Here is a 22,938-nt window from a genome sequence, read left to right as displayed (position 1 = left end):
GTTTAGACAGAATAATCAGGAAAGGCTTTATTGCAAAGAGTATTTGAGCAAAGACTCAAAGAAAATGAGAAAAGAAGTCATATAGAGATAAAAAAAAAAAAAAGAATTCCAGACAGAGGGGAAAACAGCCTAAAACAGGAGCATACCTAGAGGTTTAGAGAGCAGTAAAGAGGCCGGTGGGACATGGGATGGACTTAGCAAGGGGATAAATAATAAGAGATGAGATCAGTAAAGTAACAGGGGCAAGGGATTAAGATTCTTTTTGGTGGTGGGAGTTATAAGTTACCTGAAACCAGAAGCCACTGGAGAATTTTGAGGACAGAGTGATGTAATCTGATGTGAGATGACGTTTCAGATGAGATGAAAGAGGGGCAGCTGGTGACAAGTCAGGGACTTTGGATGTGTTCCCAAATTTGAACCAATAGGATTTGCTGTTGGGTTGGATGAGGAGGGTAACAACAACAACAAAAAAGAATCCAGGTTGACCCCAAGGCTTTGGTTTAATACTTGGAAAGGTGGTGTTGACATTTACCAAAATCAGAAAGAATTCAAGAGAAGCAGATTTGGAAGCATGTTGGGATGCATTTTTCTGATGCCTATCAGATGTCTAAGTGGAGATGTTACACTGGGGTTTAGAGAGGAGGTTCAGCCTGGAGGAATATATATACATATAGATACAGATATATGTATACCCCCAGATATATATATATAGATAGATAGTTACTATACTGGTATAATTTAAATACTGAAATGGATGAGCTAACCAAGAGAGGGGAGAATGGAAAAGCAGAAAAAAGAGAGTTCAAGCTCTAGGTATTTTAACATCTAGTGGTATGTGGTGTGAAGAGAAACCAGCAAAGCAGAAAGAATGACTGGTGAGGGAGAAAACAATCCAGAGAATATGGAATCCTCAAAGTTAAACGGGGCAGGGGTTCAAGGAAGTAATAAGCACTCACATATGTTGAATGCTGTTGATAAGTCAATTTAGATAGGGTCTGAGAAATGACTTAAAAATTTAGCTACATGGAAGATAGGGCTTCCCTCATAGCTCAGTTGGTAAAGAATACGCCTGCAATGCAGGAGATCCTGGTTTGATTCCTGGGTTGGGAAGATCCCCTGGAGAAGGAAAGGCTACCTACTCCAGTATTCTTCCCTTGTGGCTCAGCTGGTAAAGAATCTGCCTGCAATGTGAGAGACCTGGGTTCCATCCCTGGGTTGGGAAGATCCCCTGGAGAAGGAAAGGCTACCCACTCCAGTATTCTGGCCTAGAGAATTCCATGGATGGTATAGTCCATGGGGTTGCAAAGAGTCAGACATGACTGAGTGACTTAAAAAAACAAAAAAAAGAACATGGAAGATATTGGTGAACTTGACAAGATCTGTGCTAGGAGAATGGTCAAGGCAAAACTCTGACTGCAGAGCCTTCAGGAGAGAATACAGGGAGAGGAATTGAAGACAATAGTAATTTACACTGATGGTTTCATGTGTGTGAATATATAGATACCATAGTTCTGTATCCACCCAGAACTTGTTTTTCAGTCTAAAATACCTTTTTCATATTGGGAACCATTCCAGTGACAGAAAATTTAAGTAAATCCAAGTGTCAACATTTACAAAGCCCTTCTGTAGTTTATAACATTCTGGCCTACGACTTCAACTGTCAAAAGCACTTACTTCAAGCTGAAGAGAGTAGCAAACAAAGACTTTTCAAGTGAGAAGGAATTCATCCTTTACTCTAAAATGAATCTTCAGGAGGGAAGGTTCACACCTTCCTACTCAGTCGGATTCATTCCCAGAAGCTGACAGTCAACACGGTTACAAAGGTTGATAGTCTTGAGCTTGGCAGAGCACTGTTCCCTACACAGAGGATCCTTCCACTTTATGGTGGACCTTACCTCACTGTGTACTTTGTTGCCAGGAGAGAAGGATGGTGCTATACATTTCTTGCAGGCCTGGCCATTTGACTGGTTTCATCTGAAATTTCAATATTCCAAGGCAGTATGAGAAGGTCCCATCTGGTAACAAGGAAACCATAGGAAAGATGAAAGGGAACAAAATAGAAGGCTTTTATTATGTTGCCCCTTTAAAAAACAACAACAACAAACTTCAGTGTCTCTTCCTCACTCACAAATTGTCTTCAAAATAGAAATAAAACATTTAAGCCTGGCAGTCAAGCTCTATTTCAGCTTGCTCCATGCCGCCAGTCAAATTAGCTTCCTCTTGTCACGATGAGTTGACCTGTGCTGCAAACAGGAGCCCCTGCATTGCCTTTTGAATCCCTCATATCCTCCCCTGGGTGGGGGCATTTCTTGGTTCACATTTGCTGCTCCCTGGATCACTCACCCCCACTCCTGGCTCACCCTGTTTCTCCACTTCTATGTTATAGTCCTTGTTTTGTCCACAGAGATTAGCAGAGAGTCAGATATATACAAACCCTGTATTTTTATATGTATAACTGACCTTGTAGTTCAGCCTCGATCCATTTTTTTGCAGAGATCTTAGTCATGTGGGATCTTAGTTCCTGACCAAGTAGAAGTGCAGAGTGTTAATCACTGGGCCACCGGGAAGTTCTACCCTCGATCCTTTAGAGAGGAGGAAATGAAAGCCCAGGAAGAGATACTAACAGATATTACACAGATACATTGTTTAAAGTCTTAAAATAATTAAACAATATAGACATGAATCACATAAAAGTGTCAGTTTCTTCTCCATTCCCAAATGATCAAGTTGATCAGTATTTTTCTTTCCAGATATCAGTCTAGCAGTAGAGAAAAAAAAAAAGTCTCCCAAAGAGGGCATTAGGTTATATACTTGGTTCTGTGACTTGCTTATTTTTTTCACTTAATATTTCATAAACATTGTTCTATGTCAGTATATATTGATGACTTGAAATCCAGTTAGAGAAAAGTCTTAGTTTTTCTCTGCAGGTGGCTGTGAGCAAACTATACAGTAGCTGCTGGTAAAACTAATCCAATTAAGCAAAGTAAAAATGCAGGATATTCTCTTTGCATTCTGCTGTTGTGTGAAAATTGTTATAAATCTTAATTATGTTGAACTGGTTCATAGTGCTTTTCAGGTCTACTATATCCTTCTACTTTTCTGCATATTCTATAATTTTTGAGAGTTTGATATTGAAATTCCAAGTAAAAATCTTAATTCATCTACTTTAAAAATAATTGTAATATATAGTGGAACTGAATGTAACTCTGTTCTGTATTTCTCATGTCTCCTGTAAATGTGTTATCATACTTTCATAATTTAAAAAAGAAAAAAAAAATGCAGGGTATCCTCAATACTTCACCTTCCTTGGCACTTTTCCTACAATTTAGGGACCTTCTGCTAGGAGAGGAACACTCCCCTCTCAGCCCCTTTTCGAGGAAGTATCAAGAGTAGAGAAGGGAAGGAGAGTCAGGACTGGGTACCTGGAGAAAAGGGAGGAATTGAGAATCAGAGAACCCAGGCCCTGGGCAGAACCGGAGCGTCCTTCTCACTGTCCTTACCTTTTCCCTCTGCGGGCTCAGTGGTGTGTGGGCTTTCCCTTTTCAGCATGCTCCCCAACTGCAGTCTCCTTTTAAAACCCTCCTCTCCCAGCATCTCTTAACTCCACCGCTTTCAGAGACGCCCACCTCCATCCTCACCCACCTGTCCCTGTCTTGTTCTCTTGGGGTGCTAACTTTTCTAGGTCCTGAAAAATATTCTGAAAAATACTTGGATCACAACTTGGATTACTCAACTCACCTGTGTTGCAATCAGCCGCCCAATGCAGCCAGATAACTGGTGCCCCAAAGGTCGTGCCCCTAAGGCTACTCAGGGTCAAAGTAGGAAGCTGCCCGGGTAACCCTAACGTGGAAGCCAAGAAGCAACCCATCTCATCGCGGCTGGCAGCCGGTCCTAGCGGAGCGCAAAGGAGCGAGGTTAGATACCCAGCCGGGGGCGAAAAATAAGCTCCAGAGGCTGAGCTTCAAACCAGGTGCCTTCCCCCCCCCCTCCATTTTAAAACATCCTGCTCGCTGTACCCTGAGTTGTCCGGGACCCAGCAGCTGCTGGGTATAACCCACGCAGCCCCCCAGGCCCCTGGGCGCCTCTCCATCACTAAGCCGCTTGCTTCCACTCCACCTTCATTATCCCCCGTCTCCACCCACTAACGTGCCTCCGTTTACACCCGCGCAGCCTATTGAGCGCTCAAGCCGCTTTCCGGACTTTCGTTTTCGCTGGAAGCACAACAGAGGCCGGCAGGCGTTACGAAAGCTTTGACCCGCTCATAACAAGCCCGGGCGGGCGTCGTCGGCTCGGAGACCAGGGTGGGAGCCAGGCGTGTGCCCACGCCCACCCCTGCCGGAGTGGGGAAGTGACCTGGCCGGCGCGCCCCCTCCTCCTGCTCCAGGACCGCCCCGAGGCCGGGAACTCCTCCCAGCGCCCGCGCACTTGACCTCAGGGGGCTGGACCGCGCCCTCAGCCCGCAGCATCCCGCCCGGTGGTCCCCGCGGTCTCGGCCCTGGTGCACAGCGGCCCCGTGGGCGCGATGCTGGCGCAGTGGTTGCTGAGCGTCGGGCCGAAGCTGCTGCTCTGGGGCGGGCTGTGCGCCGTCTCCCTGGCAGGCGCCACCCTCACCCTGAACCTCCTGCAGATGGTGGTGCGCTACGCGCGGAAATGGCATCAGATGCGTCCAGTCCCAACCATTGGGGACCCCTACCCCTTGGTGGGACACGCGCTGATGATGAAGCCGGACGCAAGAGGTAAGGGCGCCGGCCGCGTCCCCATCCGAGGGCCCCGGCCTGCCGACGCCTACGCCGGGAGAGAGAGAATTTGTCACCCACTCATTAGAAGACGGATTCCCAGTTCTATCCAGGTTCCCTATAACACCTTGCAAAATTGCGGGTGCCTGTGGTCCAAACGAACTTTTTCTGCCTGTGCAGCACAGATCGCAAGCTTTCTAAGCTCTTGTCCTGCTTTTCTGCTGCTGCTTTTTCCACCTCGTAGCTGCCCCTACACCTCAGAACACTACTGTCTTTGCTTCTGTCTGGGCTCTTAAAGCCTTGAAGGGCAGAAACTTCCCTGTGCCTGCGTGCTAAGTAGCTTCAGTCATGTTCCACTCTTTGTGGCCCCATGGGCGGTAGCCAGCCAGGCTCCTCTGTCCATGGGATTCTCCAAGCAAGAATACTGGAGTGGGTGGCCATGCCCTTCTCCAGGGGATCTTCCCAACCCAGGGATGGAACCGAGGTCCCTTACATCTCCTGCATTAGCAGGCGGCTTCCTTACCACTCGCATCACCTGGAACAAGATACTAACCTTAGAACACAGAAGTCTCTCTTTGTCTCTCTCTCAAAAGGCACTTGAGGTTCTTCCCTATCCAGACATCACAAGACTTGACCACAACTTTGATTCCTTCTTGACTTTCATATTTTAGCCCTTTTAAGGAGGTTATGTAATAACAACACTTATGGCCAGGCCTTCTTGAAAACTCATGCAGGAAGTTTCAAAATTCTTATTTATTTAAGAGTGAATTTATTTTTATTGAGATCGTCCTTTTGAAGAGAGAGATTTATATTGTTTTGTTGATGGAAAAGATCGCTTTAAGCTAGAAAAGTCTGAGAAGTATCTGAGATTTGGAGTCTGCCATTAGGGAGGCTCCCCAGGTGGAGCCAGTGGTAAAGAATCTGCCTGCCAATGCAGGAGACCCAAGAAACTGGGGTTCAAAGGGACTGGGGTTCAATCCCTGGGTTGGAGGAGATCCCCTGGAGGAGGAAATGGCAACCCACTCCAGCATGCTTGCCTGGAAAAAAAATCCCATGGACAGATGAGCCTAGTGGGCCACAGTCCATGGGGTTGCAAAGAGTCAAACACAACTGAGAACACACGTACTTTACTTTCATGGGGGTATAAATTGAATTACCCAGAGCTGAAAAGATTTGCTCAATATGACATATTTTAAAATAAGTCAGGGACCAGAACCCAATTCCCCCTCCAATTAATTGTAAATACTAGTGGTTTTACAGGCTGAAGATTAACTGCAATGCTTGAAGGGTTATTTTCCTTTGTTTTCCCAAGCAAAACAATACTGTCATCTTAAACTCACAAGAATACCACAAGGCCTCGTGGGAGAGTGGTTACCAAAATACTGAACATATTTTAGGGCAGAAGAAATCCAAGTAAACTTTTCACCATTGTAAACTTTTCACCATCAAAGTGACTAATGTCACAAGTGATCCAACAACACATTTATTTACACCAAAACCACATTTGTAAAATCATCTTGAAAGTGTTAGTTGCTCAGTCATGTCCGACTCTTTGTGACGCCGTGGACTGTAGCCTACCAGGCTCCACTGTCCTTGGGATTCTCCAGGCAAGAATACTGGAGTGGGTAGCCATTCCCTTCTCCAGGAGATCTTTCCCACCCAGGATTGAACCCAAGCCTCCTGCATTGCAAACAGATTCTTTACCATCTAAGCTACCAGAGAAGTCCTTAATACTTAAAAGCTGAGCTAACTTCCCTTTCTATCCTAAGGCTTTATAATATTAAACAAAAATGTTATGTAAAAATATAGACCTTCCCATCCCCACTAAAGAAACAGTATGCTTAAGGAGTCTCATGTTCTTTTTGAGAATTTTTCTAATTGAAATCTCCACTGAATAAGACATATTTTAAAACAAACTGTGAGTTGTCTTTGGAATTACTTTCTGAGTGAAGAGAATGACAATGTACTGTCTTTCATAAAGGGCCATTTTAATCCAGCATATAAACACTGGATTTTGGCATCAGGCAAACCTTGGCTCAATTTCCAGCTTTGGAACCAAGTTGTTTGTTTTGGGAAGTTGTTTAAAACTCTAAGAGTGGTTTCTTTTTTTTTTTTAACCATGGACTTGTAGTATTACAGAGTAACTTTAAGGATTAAATTTAATGCATGTGGTTTCTAGATCACTGTCCAAACTTGGTTAGAATAAGTTATTTAAGATTGTCAATCATCCCTTTATTGAGGCCCTGCTTTGTGCCCAGTGTTGAGCTCAACAAAATGGGGAATTTCAGAATATTCTGAGAAATATCTCCTGTCCTCGGCATCTTGTCTTACGTAGAGGCTGTGCCTTACATTTTGTGGCTGTCTTCCCATGAGCCTCTTGAACTCGAGTAGATGCTTGCTTTTGCTTCTATGTCAGCACCTGTCTTCCTCAGTGGCTTCCTGCTGCTGGACCTGATACCTTCAAACCACAGATTCAGACTTCCCTGTCTCCTCTGTCAGATCAGACTAAGGCAGGCAGTAGATCAGCATGAAGCAACCCCGTGTCCATCCCTGGATGAATGGATAAAGAAAATGTCACACACAGACACAGGAATATTATTCAGTCATAAAAAGAAAGAAATATTGCCATTTGTGAAAACATGAATGAAACTTGAGGCCATTAATGGTAAATGAAATGTCTGACAAAGAAGATAAGTGTTGTGTGATCTCACTTCTCTGTGGAAATCTAAAATAACAATAAGGAACTTATTACGAAATTCTTGTCTTTTTTTGAAAAAAGTATTGGAATATAGTTGATTCACAATGTTACATTAGTTTCAGGTGTACAGCTAAGTGAATCAGTTATACATATATATATATGTGTGTATATACATATATATATATATACTCTTTTTTTAGATTCCTTCCTCATATAGGTCATTACAGAGTATTAAGTAGAGTTTCCTGTACTCTACAGCAGATCCTTATTAGACAGAATTCTTGTCTTGATTGATTTTAAGGTTAAATATTTCTCCCAGATTTTTTTCAGCAGTTAATTGATTACACTGAAGAATATCGACACCTGCCACTGCTGAAACTCTGGCTCGGGACTGTACCTCTCGTGATCCTTTATAACGCAGAAAATGTGGAAGTGAGTATGTGGCAAATGTGGTCAATATTCCACTGTCTATCTGATGGTGTGGGAATCTCATTAGATGTGATCATTCTCCACATTCACCTGCCTCTCCCCATTTCCTTCAGTAAATTCTCTCTTCAGTTCCTACTCGGTGGCAGAATCCAGGAATCATCTTGGGTGTTGTCTTTCAATTCCATTTAGTCCTCAAGACTGAGGGACAGTTATATGTTCAAAACTCTTAATTGAATTTCTTTGAGGCACAGGAATAAAAATGAATCAAAGAGAAATAAGAATTATGAAATCTTGTTTTAAAAAGTAGTTGTGTTCTAGCCAGATGTTCTTGTAATTGATATCGTTTTGATGTCTATATCTCTCAAATTTTTTTCTCTCTTTAAGGTAATTTTAAACAGTTCAAAGCACATTGAAAAGTCCTATATGTACAAGTTCTTAGAACCGTGGCTTGGACTAGGACTTCTTACAAGGTATGTCAGTAGAAATTTGTAAAGGTATCTTATAGAAACAGTTTCTATTATGGGTAACTTGTTATTTCAGGAACTGACCCAAAGTATTCTTCCAATAACAAGACTGAGCTCTCGAGAATTATGGGAGAAGGTGGAAGGAAAAGTCTGGTTAACAATGGGCCTTGATAGGCAGGGGTCCTGGGTATGTGGTAATGTCCAGGCACTGTATTCAATAGTGATAATCACTAGTGTTCCAAGAACAATGAGGAGGTACTGATATATGAATGGAGTAAAGCAAAGGATAGTTTGTAGGAGGGAAATCTTGAAAATATAATGAAAAAGCAGTCACATCCCCCCAGAGAAGTATATCAAACATAGTGACCTCAATTCTTGAGTCGGTTCAGAAACAGGACTCCAGAAAGACAGGACCCTTGTGGGGACTTTAGATAATTCAAGGATAATAGAGATTAAAGTAAATCATGGAGCAGTGGACCATCTGAGGACTATGGTATTGATAAAAGGGAGGAAAATTCTAATCTTTAGAACCTCAGAACTTAGAAATTTACGCAACAATTTTAATTGCTTCCATTTTTAATAAATGCCCTTGTAAATATTAGTGATATAGAACAATATCCAAAATATTCACATTCTGTAGCTATACATGAGTCTTTGTCATTCTGATCAAAGCACTTGAGAATCTACAGAATAAGCTATTTCAGGAGAACTTGGTGACTTGACTATATTTATATTTTATCTGTTTCAGATGTTGCTTCTTTTTTCTTTGTAACCATGTATTGTATTTCTAGTACTGGAAACAAATGGCGCTCTAGGAGAAAAATGTTAACACCCACTTTCCATTTTACAATTCTGGAGGATTTCTTAGATGTCATGAATGAACAAGCAAATATATTGGTTACTAAGCTTGAAAAGCATGTTAACCAAGAAGCGTTTAACTGCTTTTTTTACGTCACTCTTTGTACCTTAGATATAATCTGTGGTAAGTCTCACTGATTTGTTTTTCAAGTTAGGCTGTAAAGATAAAATGGCCCAAATAGAAAATAACAGTTCATGGTGTGTGTGTCGGTGGGGGAGGGGGCATTTAGAAGGGATTTGGCATTCATCTGGATAGTCCTATTGCTAAATTAGCCTCCTGAGAAGCAGTGGCCATTCATAGGACTTCACACCCAGCAGTTACCGAGCCAACATGACCAGCAGGTCAGGGGGAAGGAAGGGCAGGAGCTGGGAGGAAGAGAAGCAGAAGATGCAAGAGAAGAGGGAAAAGAAGAATTCTGCAATATATCAGAACAGGACATAATGTCTTTTTTTAAAGTGTCTGCCACTGGAAAATGTACCCAAGATGTGTGCATGAATTGAATGGTTACTTCTCACTATATTTTACAGAAACAGCTATGGGAAAGAACATTGGTGCTCAAAGCAATGATGATTCTGAGTATGTTCGAGCCGTTTATAGGTAAATGAAATCCTTTCAATTATTTCTAAAACTGTTATTGATTAGGGCTTTAAAAATTATTGCTAATCACTTCTGTCTATATTGTAGACAGAATTTCATCATTTCAAAATGAAACATTATACTAAAAATCAACCTAATCATTAAAGCATGTATTTCAATAGTAGAGGAAGAGTTGTGTAAATTATAGCACATTCCGATTACACAGTAATTTAAAATGACTATTTTATAATATACTGAGAGATTATATTATGATGCTAAGTTGTAAGAGAAAGATATACATTTTCATGGAAAAAATGAGAAGATACTACATCAAAATGTTAGCAGTGTTTATTGTTGTTTTGTGTGTGCTTCCTTTTCTTATTGTGGTTTATTTTTGTTGTGGTTCATTCTCCTTTCCTATATTTTCTACACTTGAGTATGTATTATTTCTTAATAGAAATAATCAACTTTACTTTTAAAATTGCTCACGATCCTGGCAGAGCCAGAATCTGATTCAACATATCCTATGTTTAATCCACTGCTCACTTCACTTAATCTTATTAATTGTTGAGCATCTAACCTGCCGTTCACTTTACAAGCTACTGACAGGTTTTTTATGGGCACATGAAGCAGAGTAACAGGGGAGACAGGCATTGAAGCAACTGAATGTAAACTTATAAATTATGATAATGACTTGGAAAGAAAAGATCAAGTTGATGCGAGAGGGGAAACAGGGATAAGTTTTACAGGTTGAGTGACCTTGAAAGGTCCGTTCTGTGGAATTGGCATCTAAGCTGGTCACAAAGGAGGAGCTTGTGCAGGTCTTTCTGCTTTTCACTGGAAATGCTGAGGGTGGTGCTCGTGACAGCTATGTGACAGATGGGGATTAATGAGCACTTTTCTGTGGAAGAGGGAAGTCAGTTTTGTTGGCACTGCAGAGGAGTCAGCAAGCAAATGAGTGGACACTGAAAAGAGGCAGATTTCATATGATCTTGTGGTGCAAGAGCCATGCTTGGCTTGGGGAGGGCAAGAACTCTCCCTGGAGAAAAAGAAGCAGAGATCAGATGGCCATCTGGTCAGAATGTTTTATAATGGATTCTTCATTCCTCTCAAGAATGCATTCAATGTTTAAGCTTCCCTGGAGGTGTAATAGTCCATGCCTTCATGTTGATGGTAAAGCCTGGAGTTCTCAATAGCCTCTAAGACTAATCATCGCCATTCCCCAAATCACCCGTGCTGAGACAAGGCATCACATTGGGGCTCAAGAAATACACATTTTCAGTGTGTGTCAGCTGGTGTGTTTTTATCCTGTTTATAGGATGAGTGATTCAATACATCAAAGAATGAAGACGCCCTGGCTCTGGCTTGACCTTGTATTCTATATGTTTAAAGATGGACAGGAACACAGAAGGAGCCTAAAGATTGTACATGATTTTACCAACAAAGTAAGCCCTCGATTTTTTTTTTTTTACTTGTGATAACGCATACTCAACATAAAATTTACCATTAAGTGCATTCCCAATGTTGTGAACCATTGCCACTCTCCATTTCCAGATCTTTACAAGTCCAAGATTTTTATGTTGTGTTACCATAGTCTGGACCCTGTGTCTCATAAAAGGTGAATAATAATGGGAAAAAGTAGCACGATTGCATCTTAATTATGTATTAGCATTATGTATGTGGTTACTGGCAGGAGACATTGGATGAATGAAGTTTTAGATCAAGGTGGCCACAGTGGAAGACAGAGTAATCTCCATTACTGGGCGGTGGGAGAATGACCAACAGTGTGTATCTTTTAACTATAATTAATTATTTTCTCAAATTACATGCATTAATATCAATACCAATAATTAATGAATTGCAAATTGGATGGACAATACTATTTACTTAATAAATATTGGAAATTGCGTCCTGAGTGCCAGGCACTAGGGGTTTCCCAAAGATGAAGAGAAATATGATGTTTTGTCCCCAAAGAACTTAGGATCCATTCATTCAGACCACTTAGCAGCAGGTTTGGTCAATTGCTTGATAGGAGGAGAAAGTTGAAATACATGACCAAATTAAGTTTATGGGCTTTAGTTCTTTTATTCACTCAGAAAAGATCTAACGACCATCCTTAAATGCCAGGCAGTGCTCTGAAAGTGAAACTGAAAGTTGCTCAGTTGTGTCCACCTCTTTGCATCCCCATGGACTGTACAGTCCATGGAATTCTCCAGGCCAGAATACTGGAGTGGGTAGCCTTTCCCTTCTCCAGGGGATCTTCCCAACCCAGGGATCGAACTCAGGTCTCCCACATTGCAGGCAGATTCTTTATCAGCTGAACCACAAGGGAAGGGTTGGAATTACATCAGTGAACAAATACAGATGTGCTGCCATGGGGATGCTATATTTGAAGAATGCATTATCTTATACACCAAGTATAATATAATGTCAGGGGGTGAGTGAAATGGAAAAAAATAGAGTTAGGAAGATAGTGAGTGCTGAAGACTGGGGTAGCAGTGATCTGGGAAGGTCTTTCTGATAGTGTGCAGAGGGGACAAACCTTAAAGAAGGAGGGAGCCAGCCACACTGGCGTCTGAAGAGAAAGACTTCTAGGCAACAGGAACAGTGAGCACATCAGGTGATGTAACCTGTGAACTTGCTGTTTCTTTTCTCCAATCCAACCAGTAATGAGAGCAATCCATAATTAGCCCATTATATAATGACTGCATTCTGTTTACCACCCAAGCTTTTTCTCATTAGCGCATTCAAACGTCTAGGGCACCATTTAGGGGACTACCAAGTCTATTCCCATGTTAGAAGGATGGCACTTGAATATGCTGAATTTGTCTGACATTAAATTTGTTTTTAAAAGTCTTATCAAATAATGCCCTAAAATGTTAACAGGAAGCTTTTCTATATTTTCCACAACAGCCTAAGTTATTGTTGAGTCAGAATAGGAAAGGTTTAGGAAAAAAAATCCATGAAAGAAACTAGTATATTTTCATGGGAAAATGTATTACGGGGCTATATCAAACTCCACACAAGAGCATATTATTTAAATCATACAGGTCATCACTGAACGGGCCAATGAAATGAAGAGACATGAAGAAGGTACAAGTAATGAGAAGGACAAGGACTTTCCTCCACGCAAAACTAAATGCAGGGCTTTTCTTGACTTGCTTTTAAATGTGACTGATGACCAAGGGAACAAGCTGAGTCATGAAGATATACGAGAAGAAGTCGACACCTTTATGTTTGAGGTATTTTATCTTGTCACGTTATTTTCGGGTATCATTTTTAAAATTCCAGTTACGTTGTTGAATCTTTAGCATTATTTTTAAGAGTTTATTCATTTTAAAATAGCTTCCTGTAACTGAGGATGAGTCACTAAATTACAACTAGAAATTACAAAAGAACCTGATTAAGTTATCAGATCAACTTGCTTCTTCAGAAAAAAGCCTTTGACTTGTGGTGAGTAAAGCAATTTTCTCAGGATAACCTAAGACCCATCAGATGTTTTCCAAGTAGAAGAGCAGCCAGAAATTTCTCAGTTCCCTGTATTGCATCATGCTTTGAAAAAAAAAAAATCTCTGAAACCCACAAGTCTGTCTTTTCACTCCCTCCTTTTTGAAGTTCTAGCAAATGAGCTCCGGCTATGAGCTGCCCAAACTAAAGATTAGCAAGAGCCCTCTGATAGCAAATTTAACTAGTTTGTGATTCTAAAGGGATTTCTGGGCTTCACATCATTAAAAGAAAGTTGCGGTTTTTACAAAAGGTAATTCTAGTGTTATTAAATATTACAAAGAATGAATCATTCAGTGTATGGATTGCCAAACAAAGATGAAGAAATGTTTTAAAAAGCACCACGTGGTAATATCCTGGAAGTGGAGGAAAGTGAAATGCAGTGCAGGCCTCCCCTGGGTGGTACGAGCCGCCCTGCCTGCAGGCGTCTGGGGACAGTACCAGCACACACGTGCTCCTGAGCACGCAGTGTAGGAAAGCAGGCTGTGTCAAGTGTCCCTAGACCCGAGTTCTCCTTCTGGCTCTCTCCTGATTAGCCTTATGAGATGCTGCCAGTCACCCCAGATCCTTGTCACAGCTTCCCTATGCTTAGCAGGCATCTCGTACTTGTTTGGATCAGGCTTCCGCTTACAAATTCAAGAGCAGTTATTAAGAATTGTTTAGCAAGAGCACTTCCCTCTGTGGCTTTGGTGAACAACTGAGTGGAAGGGGCCAGATCTTTTCTGGAGTTCAGGGTGGCTTCCATGAAGGCACCGCAGGCTGGAGAAGAGGCAAGGACACCAGTATCAGAGACACCAAAAATACATGTTATATAAAATTGCAGAACAAGCCTCAAACAATTCAACTTAGAGGCTTTCCTGGTGGCTCGGTGGTAAAGAATCTGCCTGCCAACACTGGAGAGGTGGGTTCCATCCCTGTGTCAGGAAGATGCCCTGGAGAAGAAATGGCAACCCACTCAGCATTACTTGCCTGGGAAATCCCATCGACAGAGGATCTTGACAGGCTACAATCCATGGGGTCACAAAGAGACAGACACAACTGAGTGACTGAACAACAGCAACAACAAATTCAACTGAGAAGCCGTTTTAGGCAGCAAGTACTTTGGAGATTTCTGCCCAGAGAAAGAAAAATGACAATTATCACTTGCGTTGCATAGAGAAAATGGAAAAGTAAGAATTTCCACAGAGGAATAATTTTGTTTTTAGTGCCCCTAAACGTCTTATTCATAGGGCTATACTATTATTATTGATTTTTCAAATTTTTTTTTTTTTCTGAAGAACTCAGGGTAAAAAAATTTTGGATTTGTTTTTAACCTCTAAAATGTAAATAGCAGTATCAAGTATTTCATGGAGTTTTTCTGAAGAATAATTGAGTTAGTTTCTGCAAAGTACTTAGTATATTGCCTAAAGCTCAGCCAGTATTACAGGAGGGGACGCATCAACTTCTGGATGTGGAGGATGTTACTCAGAACCACACATAAACTCCTGGCCTCCAGGGTCCATAGGTAAAGCCCACCTTACAAAGGCTAGAAGGTGGAGGAGTACAGGTCTGGCAGACTGGCTCATGAAAGTCAGACATTTCCCCCTTAAAAACAGTCTAGAGCACCTTGTCCCCTTGGGAGGCTCCCTTATTATCACAACACAGCCGCTTCTCACCAAGTATGCAACCTTGTGTGGCGTTGAAATGCCTCTCTAAGCATGAATCTCCCCTTCAAAGGGACTGTTTTGTTTCTTATCAGGGTGAAATACTGCACCCAGTTAGTGTATTATGTTTGGAGTCACAGTGCAGCTCAGATCCAGACAATTCAAAGTGGAGTTCTGTCTTCTAATCTTCGCCATACGACTCTGCTAAGCTATTTTTTTCCTTGCATTTGTAGGGCCACGATACGACTGCAGCTGCAATAAACTGGTCCTTATATCTATTGGGTTCGTATCCAGATGTCCAGCAAAAAGTGGACAGTGAACTGGAAGAAGTGTTTGGTATGTTCAGCCCCTGCACTAGTTACACTGTGGGTAACATGTCCACCGAAGCAAGAGTTTTACTTGCTCAGGAAGGGTATGTAGTAGGATCTGTTCTAAAGGTATCGCGATAAGCAGGAAGGCTCCCATGTGGGGTCCCTTCCAATGCCAGCTTTCTTAGCAAGGCCTGGTTAAGAATATAGGCACTTGCTAAGTGCCTGGCATGTGATGCACAGATAAATGTTACGATCCTCAGGCATCTCACTGCTTAATAGGTGCAGACGTACATGCAAAAGCACTGAGTCATGGGGTCAAGGAAACCTGTTTCATCTCGCATTGCATCTGGCCATGAATGAGAGGAAAGACGCATTAAGCTGCTATGATGTACATTTCTATTACACAGCCAGCAATCTGCAGGCTGATGCCAGCAGTGATGTCCTCAGATTCCCAGCACCCCAAAAGGAAACCCTGTCTCATTACTTGGCCACTCTCCTCTCTTCCCTCAGCCCCTGGCCATCTCTAATTTACAGTCTGTTTCTAATGGGACTTACTATCTGTTCTGGGTACTTCCTGAGCTTCCCAGGTGGCTCAGTGCTAAAGAATCCGCCTGCCAATGCAGGAGATGTGGGTTGGATCCCTAGGTAGGGAAGATCCCCTGGAGAAGGAAATAGCCACCCCTTCCAGTATTCTTGCCTGGGAAATCCCACAGACAGAGGAGCCTGGTAGCCCACCAGTGCATCGGGTCACAAAAGAGTCGGACATGACTAAACAACGGAGTACTTCCTATAAATGGAATCCTCCAAATATGTGACTGTTGCTGTCTGGTTTCTTTCACTGAATAGATCTCATTTTATTTTGATTATGGATAATATTAGAGATTCTACTTTAGCTGTAGGTATTTAACATTCAGTGTTTCGATGAGTGTCTTCTTCATCAATGTCCCATCTCCGAAGCTCAAATAATTCTTTCATTGTTATTCTATGTATTCTCTTAAAACCAGGGAAGTCTGACTGTCCTGTTACCCTAGAAGACCTGAAGAAACTTAAATATCTGGAATGTGTTATTAAGGAGAGCCTTCGCCTTTTTCCTTCTGTTCCTTTCTTTGCCCGTAATCTTACCGAAGACTGTGAAGTTGGTAAGGATTGTATAATTTGAATAGCGGGGAGAATGGGTTATTTTTATGGTCTGTCTTGCTCCATCCTCATGGCGTATTGACTACTTCTTGACAGCGGGTTACAAAATCGTGGAAGGCTCTCAAGTAATCATCGTGCCCTACGCACTGCATAGAGATCCAAAGTACTTCCCGGATCCTGAGGAATTCAAGCCAGAACGGTTCTTTCCCGAGAATTCGAAAGGACGTCATACATATGCGTATGTGCCCTTCTCTGCGGGCCCCCGAAACTGTATAGGTCTGTATCCACCAACTGGTTTCACCTTTCAGGTTGGCAGAGCATTAGTGGTTTTCTTACAAAAATTTCTTGAGATATAGCATCCCATAGGCAACTGTCTTTTAAAAAAAACTGACCCCCTCTTCCTTCCCCTTTGCTACACATTGTTGTTTTCAAATGTGACTGTCATAAAGTGTATTAGTTTTCTGGTGCAGCCATAACCAAGTACCCTACACTGGGTGCTTGAACCACAGGATTTTATTTTCTCCCAATTCTGGAGGCTAGAAGTCCAAGATCAAGGTGGCAACAGAAGTGGTAATAAGCCTCTCCTTAGCTTATGAAAGCTGCTCTTCTCCCTGCATCCCTGCATGGCCTCTGTGTGTGGGTCCTAGTCTTTCCTTTTCATAAGGACACCAGTCAGATTGGATTAGGATCCACCCATCTGACCATTTTAATTACTTCTTTAAATGTCCTGTCTCCAAACATGGTCATATTCTGAGATACTGAGGTTTAAGATTTATGAATCTTAAAAAAAAAAATATGAATCTGGGGGGGACGGGGCACAATTCAGCCCTTAAAGTAAAGCATAATTCTTTTCTTGGTAGAGGTTGAAAATATTGTAACTTTGAGATGAAAAAAGAATATACTTCATATGGTAGAAAACATGTATAATGATTCGTTATATTTAATTTCTGTTTGTTGCTTTTAAGAACTTCATTTTGTAATGAAATGAAAACACAAAACACCACAAGGCCAGCTGAAGTGCTTAAACAAAGTGAATGCACATCACCCTGCATTATAAACACTTTCAGCTTCAGAATCTCTAGCATTTTATCATTTATGCAAATGCAGGCATTCATAAAATGAGACAGATTTAAATGGGTGAGTCTGAAGCTTATTTGGTGACTGTGTAGTAATTTAAATTAAAGGCTCAATAAGGAAGTAATCTAGAGTAGTGATTCTCAGGCATGAATGAGCCCAGGATTCGTTGAGGCTTTTGCTAAAATATAAATACCTGGCCCATCCCAGCTGTTCAGATGTGCTGGGTGGGAGAAGTAAAGGGCACTCAAGAATCTTCATTTTTAACAAGCATCCCAAGTGATTCTGATTCTCCCAGGGCGCATTGCAAAAATATAAAATTGTTTGCTTCCTCTGATTGGACTTCTGATTTCTCACATGTAAGGTGTATCTATCTAATGATGTTGGTATTTACTTTAATTTGAAGGTCAAAAGTTTGCCATAATGGAAGAAAAGGCCATTCTTTCCTGCATCCTGAGGCACTTTTGGGTAGAATCAAACCAAAAAAGAGAAGATCTTGGTCTGGCAGGAGAGCTGATTCTTCGTCCAAGTAACGGCATCTGGATCAAGTTGAAGAGGAGAAACACAGATGAATCCTAACTGTATTGTTGGGTTATGCTCTTATCATAAAAAGGTCTTTCTTTAAAGGGAACTTTTCATTTACAATTTGTAGATCATGGAATCAATATTCTTAATCCCTCAATTTAATTTTTTTCTTGTCCCACTTAGCTTAGGGTCAAGTCTACCAAAGCAAGAGTTTCCATATCTTCATCACCATCATAGCTTTGACTCCTGGTCTTGATCCCAAAAGATAAATTAACTGATGACTGTACACAAATGAACATATAAATATAAAAACTTCTCCACAGAAGGATCCACAGGGCAATTCAATTTCAATCAACAGACCCAAAAGATATAATTTAATTGAAGTTCTGGAATACTTTTAAGATGTTCTTATTGACTCAGGGATATATATTTGCATGTACACATATACATTTGTTCAAAAAGTCTGTGTAATTAAGTACTATAACTTGAGCTTAAATTTCAAGAATTGTATCAGTGGCATCAGTTTTGGGGAGAATAACCTTTATGATACTTTTCGGATTTAATCATCTACAGTGGATCACCTACTCATAGGTACTGTTCCTCTTTCCCTTTGGACTGTGTACTTATAGCTTTCCTTTCATTTTTCAGAGCATCACAATTACCCTTCTATATTGTATATTTTGGGGAGAGATTCCTCCTGGTAATCTCCAGTCCCTCACCATGCCTCAGGGAATTGATTGGGAGCTCTAAGGCTTTGGGAACTCTAAGGACCTTAGAGCTTTTTTAGTTATGCAGTGGCCTCTCCCTATCACAGGTTCTGAATCCATGGATTCAACCAAGGACTGATTGAAATTATTTGAAAAAAAGAAATTCCAGGAAGTTCCAGAAAACAAAACTATTTACAAAGCATTTACATTGTATTCACAACTATTTATATAGCAGTTACATTGTATTAGATATTGTAAGTAATCTAGAGGTGATTAAAGTATTGAGTTGGAAGTGCAGATCCACGTGCAAATGCTACACTATTTTGTATAAGGGACTTGAGCATCCATAGATTGGTGTCTGTGGGAGTCCTGGAACCAATCCCTTGTGGATACCGAGGGGTACTCCCTTTTAACAGAACAGGCTGAGTGCAATGGAAAGGTAAGTCCCAAAGCCATGCCACTAGTGGGTGATAAGGCTGGCAATGGAGATCTTTAAATCTCTCCACTCCCAATATGGTGACACTTCCACAATAGGATCTTGCTTCATGGCGCCCATGTCTAGATACGTTATTAGAATATAGATGTTCTGCCTCTGATTTTGGCATATTTCCTCTTCCATTATTAAAGGAAAAGAGAAGCCATTCATCTCTATTAAGTAACCTAGTCATATCTCACTCAGTATAGAGATAGACTTCTAGTAAATTGAATCCTCCAGGACATACCTGTCAAGCTGATAACAGACACCTGTTCCCCAAATTTTAATGCCATAGACAACATCTCTAGTCCCTCATTCAGTGACTTTTAAAAACTTCTTTTAAGAAATAATTTTAATAAAATTGTTTCTTCAATTTTCCAAGACAATGGCTGATAGAAACAACAAATTAAGAAGATGCATGATGTATTCTTCAATGGATATCAAAGAAAGAGGTTACAAAACCAAAACCACTTGGGAAGCACCACAGGCTATGGCACTAATGGCAAGGTCAGCAGATCTACCCACTTTCATATCCCAGAGACACCAGTGTGGACCATCCAGCCCCTAAGCTGAGCAGAAAAAGTCAAGAACATATATGATAAAAGGAAAAGATTTCCATCTTATGGTTAACCGTCTTACTTAAAAACTGGATATGTGTAGAAATCTTGCTCCCCAGTGACCCTGGATAATTGGAATCTTATTTGTGGAAATCAGTCTTATTTCCGAATTTCATGCACTTGCATTTAAACCTTTGTGTGTGTTTAAGTGACCCTACAATACGATGTAAAATTAAATGTAAAGTAAAATATTGCTACATGTTGTCTTTTGGTCCAAAATCTTCATTTAGCCCGAGAATAATTTGTTTTTATTTTTTACCTGGAAATTCTCTGAAACTGTTTCAGAGGTGGAACTGAGAAACTATGTCATCTTTTGTAATATGGAAATGCAGATGCTGATTTTTTTAAATAAAAGGATGATCAAATATCTATATCCCTATTACCTGTCTTCTACTCAAAAGAGGTAACTCAAGAAAAATAAATTACATTTTAAACATGGGTGCTACATTTTATCGTAAGAGTTGACATCAGTTGGAAATATGGATAACTTTAAAGGATAATTTAGTGGATGACTGATTCATAATGTAATAAAAGTATTAGTACTTTTGAGTTGATATCATTAGTGCCATTCACACTTTCTAACAAAATGATCCTTATGCTGCTATCATAGACTGATTTCAAGTTTCCCATACTTTGAAGCATAAACTAGGGGAGAAGCAGAAATCCCAGAATGTTTTGTTCATCTGATAGCAAAAAGTAAAATCCCTCTTAAGGGCTCCCTGGGAGTAAGCAAAACCATAGCATCACTGGGCCCCAGGGGTTTATAGCCTAGAAACCTCTCCAGGAGGGGCCTGTTGAACTGACACGCTATTCTCCATCACAGACAATAGAAGAATGTCAATTTCTGAACCACCTGACCTGTCTCACAAAGATGCTGGTCATAAAAAGGTCAGTTTTTACCCTGGAATGTATTTGGATCAAATGTATTGATTTCCAGCATCTAATGAGATGCTGATAGATACATTTAACTTCATTTACTCTGCCTAGAGACTCCCCCTTTTTCTAGGAACAGCATCTTCTTTATTTTTAGAATTATCCTGTGATAACCCCACTTTCTCTTCTCCTTTTGCCTCTTCAAACCACACCCACTGTAAATACATGGTTCTAGAGCCAGCCATGAAGAGCTCCCCTCCTGGCCAAAGGCCCTCACACTTTGAATCTGCAGGACTTTTATGGTAACAGCAGAAGCAAGCTCTCTTTTTAAAGGGCTTAGTGGTAAGATTAGGCACAGCCAGATAATCCCCATTTGATTAGTTACTAAAACAGTTTAGTAACTTTAATTATTAATACATCTGCAAAATTGCTTTTGTCCTGTAACATAAAGTAATCAGGGACAAATGCAGTACCCCATTTTCTTCGATGTCTGGGATGATAGAGGGAAGCCTTGGGGAACATTTTAGAATTCTGCCTACCATTGCCTCTTTTCAACTTCTTTCTGATTTGCTCCTTCTGAATCCACAAACAAATCTTAGGTTTTATTATATTACAAGGACATGTGTTCCACTCTAAGAAAAATTCAGAAGAAACACAGGAGTATATTTAAATAGATTTAAACTGGTAATCGCACCATTTAGGGAACCAACTTCTGAGGGTTTCTGCTGTGTTCTGGAGAGGCGGCAGTTTTTTCCAGTCACCTTTTTTTTCCTGATGATGCCGGTAGCAAATGAAATCCCCAACTTAGATGCTTTAATATTGCACAAGTCGGAGGATTCCCTGTTGTTGTTTACTGGTATGTCAGTTGATACCCCGAATTTAAATGGATATTTAAATATGTGGTATGAATATTTGAAATATGCTACTTCATTACAGCCAGAAAAAAATGTTTTACTGGCAACATTTTCCTACATTCTTAATAAACATAGTTCTACACTGCAGTAACATGCATTAAATATTTATTTAAGAACTCCCTAAAAATCTAATTTACTAGCCAGAAAGATGTACTTCATTTTTGAAGAACAGTTAGAAAAAGGTGATTTAGTGGGCAAGGGATTGTAGTCTTTACACATTTTTAAAAGTACAAGAAAGAGAGTAAATCATTTTGTATAAATTTAATAGGTCAATCTAGAATGATGGATAGAAGTGGCAAGGAGATATACTTCAGTATATTGGGAGATTTTTTTTCCTAAAAATTAAAATAAAATTCCCTGAAGAATAGGCTCCTAGCAAAACCAGTATGTTTCTTTCAAGTCTTGGTGTCCTGACAGAGAAGTCTACATTCTATGCTAGGAGTGCTAACTTTATCTGAAAAGGGGCAGATAGTAAATCTTTTCAGCTTTGCAGGCCATACTGTCTCTACCACAACTACTTAACTCTATAGAGTAAAAGCAACCATGGATAATACAGGCGTGAATGAGCATGACTGTATTCCAATAAAACTTCATTTATAAAAACAGGCACTGGACCAGATTTGGTCTGTGAACAAATTGTCAAACCCTGCTATATTCTATTTTCTGAACTGGATGGAAGGAAGCCCTAAACATTGGTCAATTCCATTCCATCCTACAAACCTCACTGTTACAGGATTCCTTCACTAGGATAAAGGAAGGCATGGATACCATTTGCTAAAAGGCTTATCATGACTTCCAGGAGGATGGATCCCTTTCCACCCTCTTATTCATATGTATCCGGGTCATTATATTGGAAATGTCTAGTTAGATACATTATGAGCCCCAAATAAATAGGAATGCTGGGGACAGTTGTTAAAATGGAACCATGTACATGAATTCTGTGGTCCTGTTATGAAATAGTTAATGTATTAAATAGTTGAACACAGAAATGGGATGTTCATAGAATATGTTGACCGAACAAAAAGTTGAAACTCTTGGCAGAAAACCAAAGTCAATATTGGAGCCAAGCAAATACTGCGTGCAGAGCCCTATCGGGAAAGCTTGAAGACTGGCCATTTTTCAATGGCAAGAGACACACTCAGCTCCAGAACCACGGAAGCAATTGTGCTTTCAGGTAGAGAATTTCTATTATTCTGATTGCTTCCAAATAGTTTTTTTTTTTCATTAAGCATTGTTTTTACTTTATAAAGCAGCTATTAGTTGACATTTTAATTTCCTGTGTATTTAGAGAATGTAGAAGGAACTGATGCTCTTATATGTGGAAATATATAAGTGCAAGATATTTTAAAATCAAAGAGAACATTGATTAAAAAATTTAAAACGGGCTTAAATATTT

The 22,938-nt window shown here is 40.5% G+C and overlaps 1 protein-coding gene across 5 annotated transcripts; it reads left to right on the top strand.

The window, feature by feature from the left end:
- The first annotated feature begins 4,204 nt into the window (after positions 1-4,204).
- CYP4V2 (cytochrome P450 family 4 subfamily V member 2) lies at positions 4,205-20,120 on the top strand. Of its 5 annotated transcripts, none has more exons than XR_014062614.1 (12): positions 4,205-4,736; positions 7,754-7,866; positions 8,248-8,333; positions 9,119-9,309; positions 9,714-9,783; positions 11,081-11,207; positions 12,813-13,004; positions 15,143-15,245; positions 16,225-16,359; positions 16,454-16,633; positions 17,838-18,547; positions 19,521-20,120. XR_014062614.1 is itself a non-coding variant. In XM_081521729.1 (12 exons), exons 1-11 carry the CDS (start codon positions 4,523-4,525, stop codon positions 18,008-18,010), a joined length of 1,584 nt encoding a protein of 527 aa, XP_081377855.1. In that variant the 5' UTR covers positions 4,205-4,522; the 3' UTR covers positions 18,011-18,012; positions 19,521-20,120. The 5 variants fall into 5 exon arrangements, 4 of the variants coding, with proteins under 4 accessions (XP_081377855.1, XP_081377854.1, XP_081377853.1 ...); XM_081521729.1 differs by having other exon boundaries at positions 17,838-18,012; XM_081521728.1 differs by having other exon boundaries at positions 17,838-18,044.
- Positions 20,121-22,938: the final 2,818 nt, after the last annotated feature.

Source organism: Giraffa tippelskirchi, chromosome 8, assembly GCF_054371585.1.
Source record: "Giraffa tippelskirchi isolate mGirTip1 chromosome 8, T2T-mGirTip1v1.2.pri, whole genome shotgun sequence".
Lineage (NCBI taxonomy): Eukaryota > Metazoa > Chordata > Mammalia > Artiodactyla > Giraffidae > Giraffa > Giraffa tippelskirchi.
The sequence above is the reverse complement of the archived record's forward strand: the minus strand, read 5'-3'. Positions and strand labels throughout refer to the sequence as shown.

Excerpts from the sequence above, each read along its gene's own strand:
- CYP4V2 (XM_081521729.1), top strand. The coding sequence starts at position 4,523 with ATGCTGGCGCAGTGGTTGCTGAGCGTCGGGCCGAAGCTGCTGCTCTGG. Across the intron at positions 9,310-9,713 it reads TACCTTAGATATAATCTGTG|AAACAGCTATGGGAAAGAAC; the intron begins GTAAGTCTCACT and ends TATATTTTACAG. Across the intron at positions 9,784-11,080 it reads TATGTTCGAGCCGTTTATAG|GATGAGTGATTCAATACATC; the intron begins GTAAATGAAATC and ends TCCTGTTTATAG.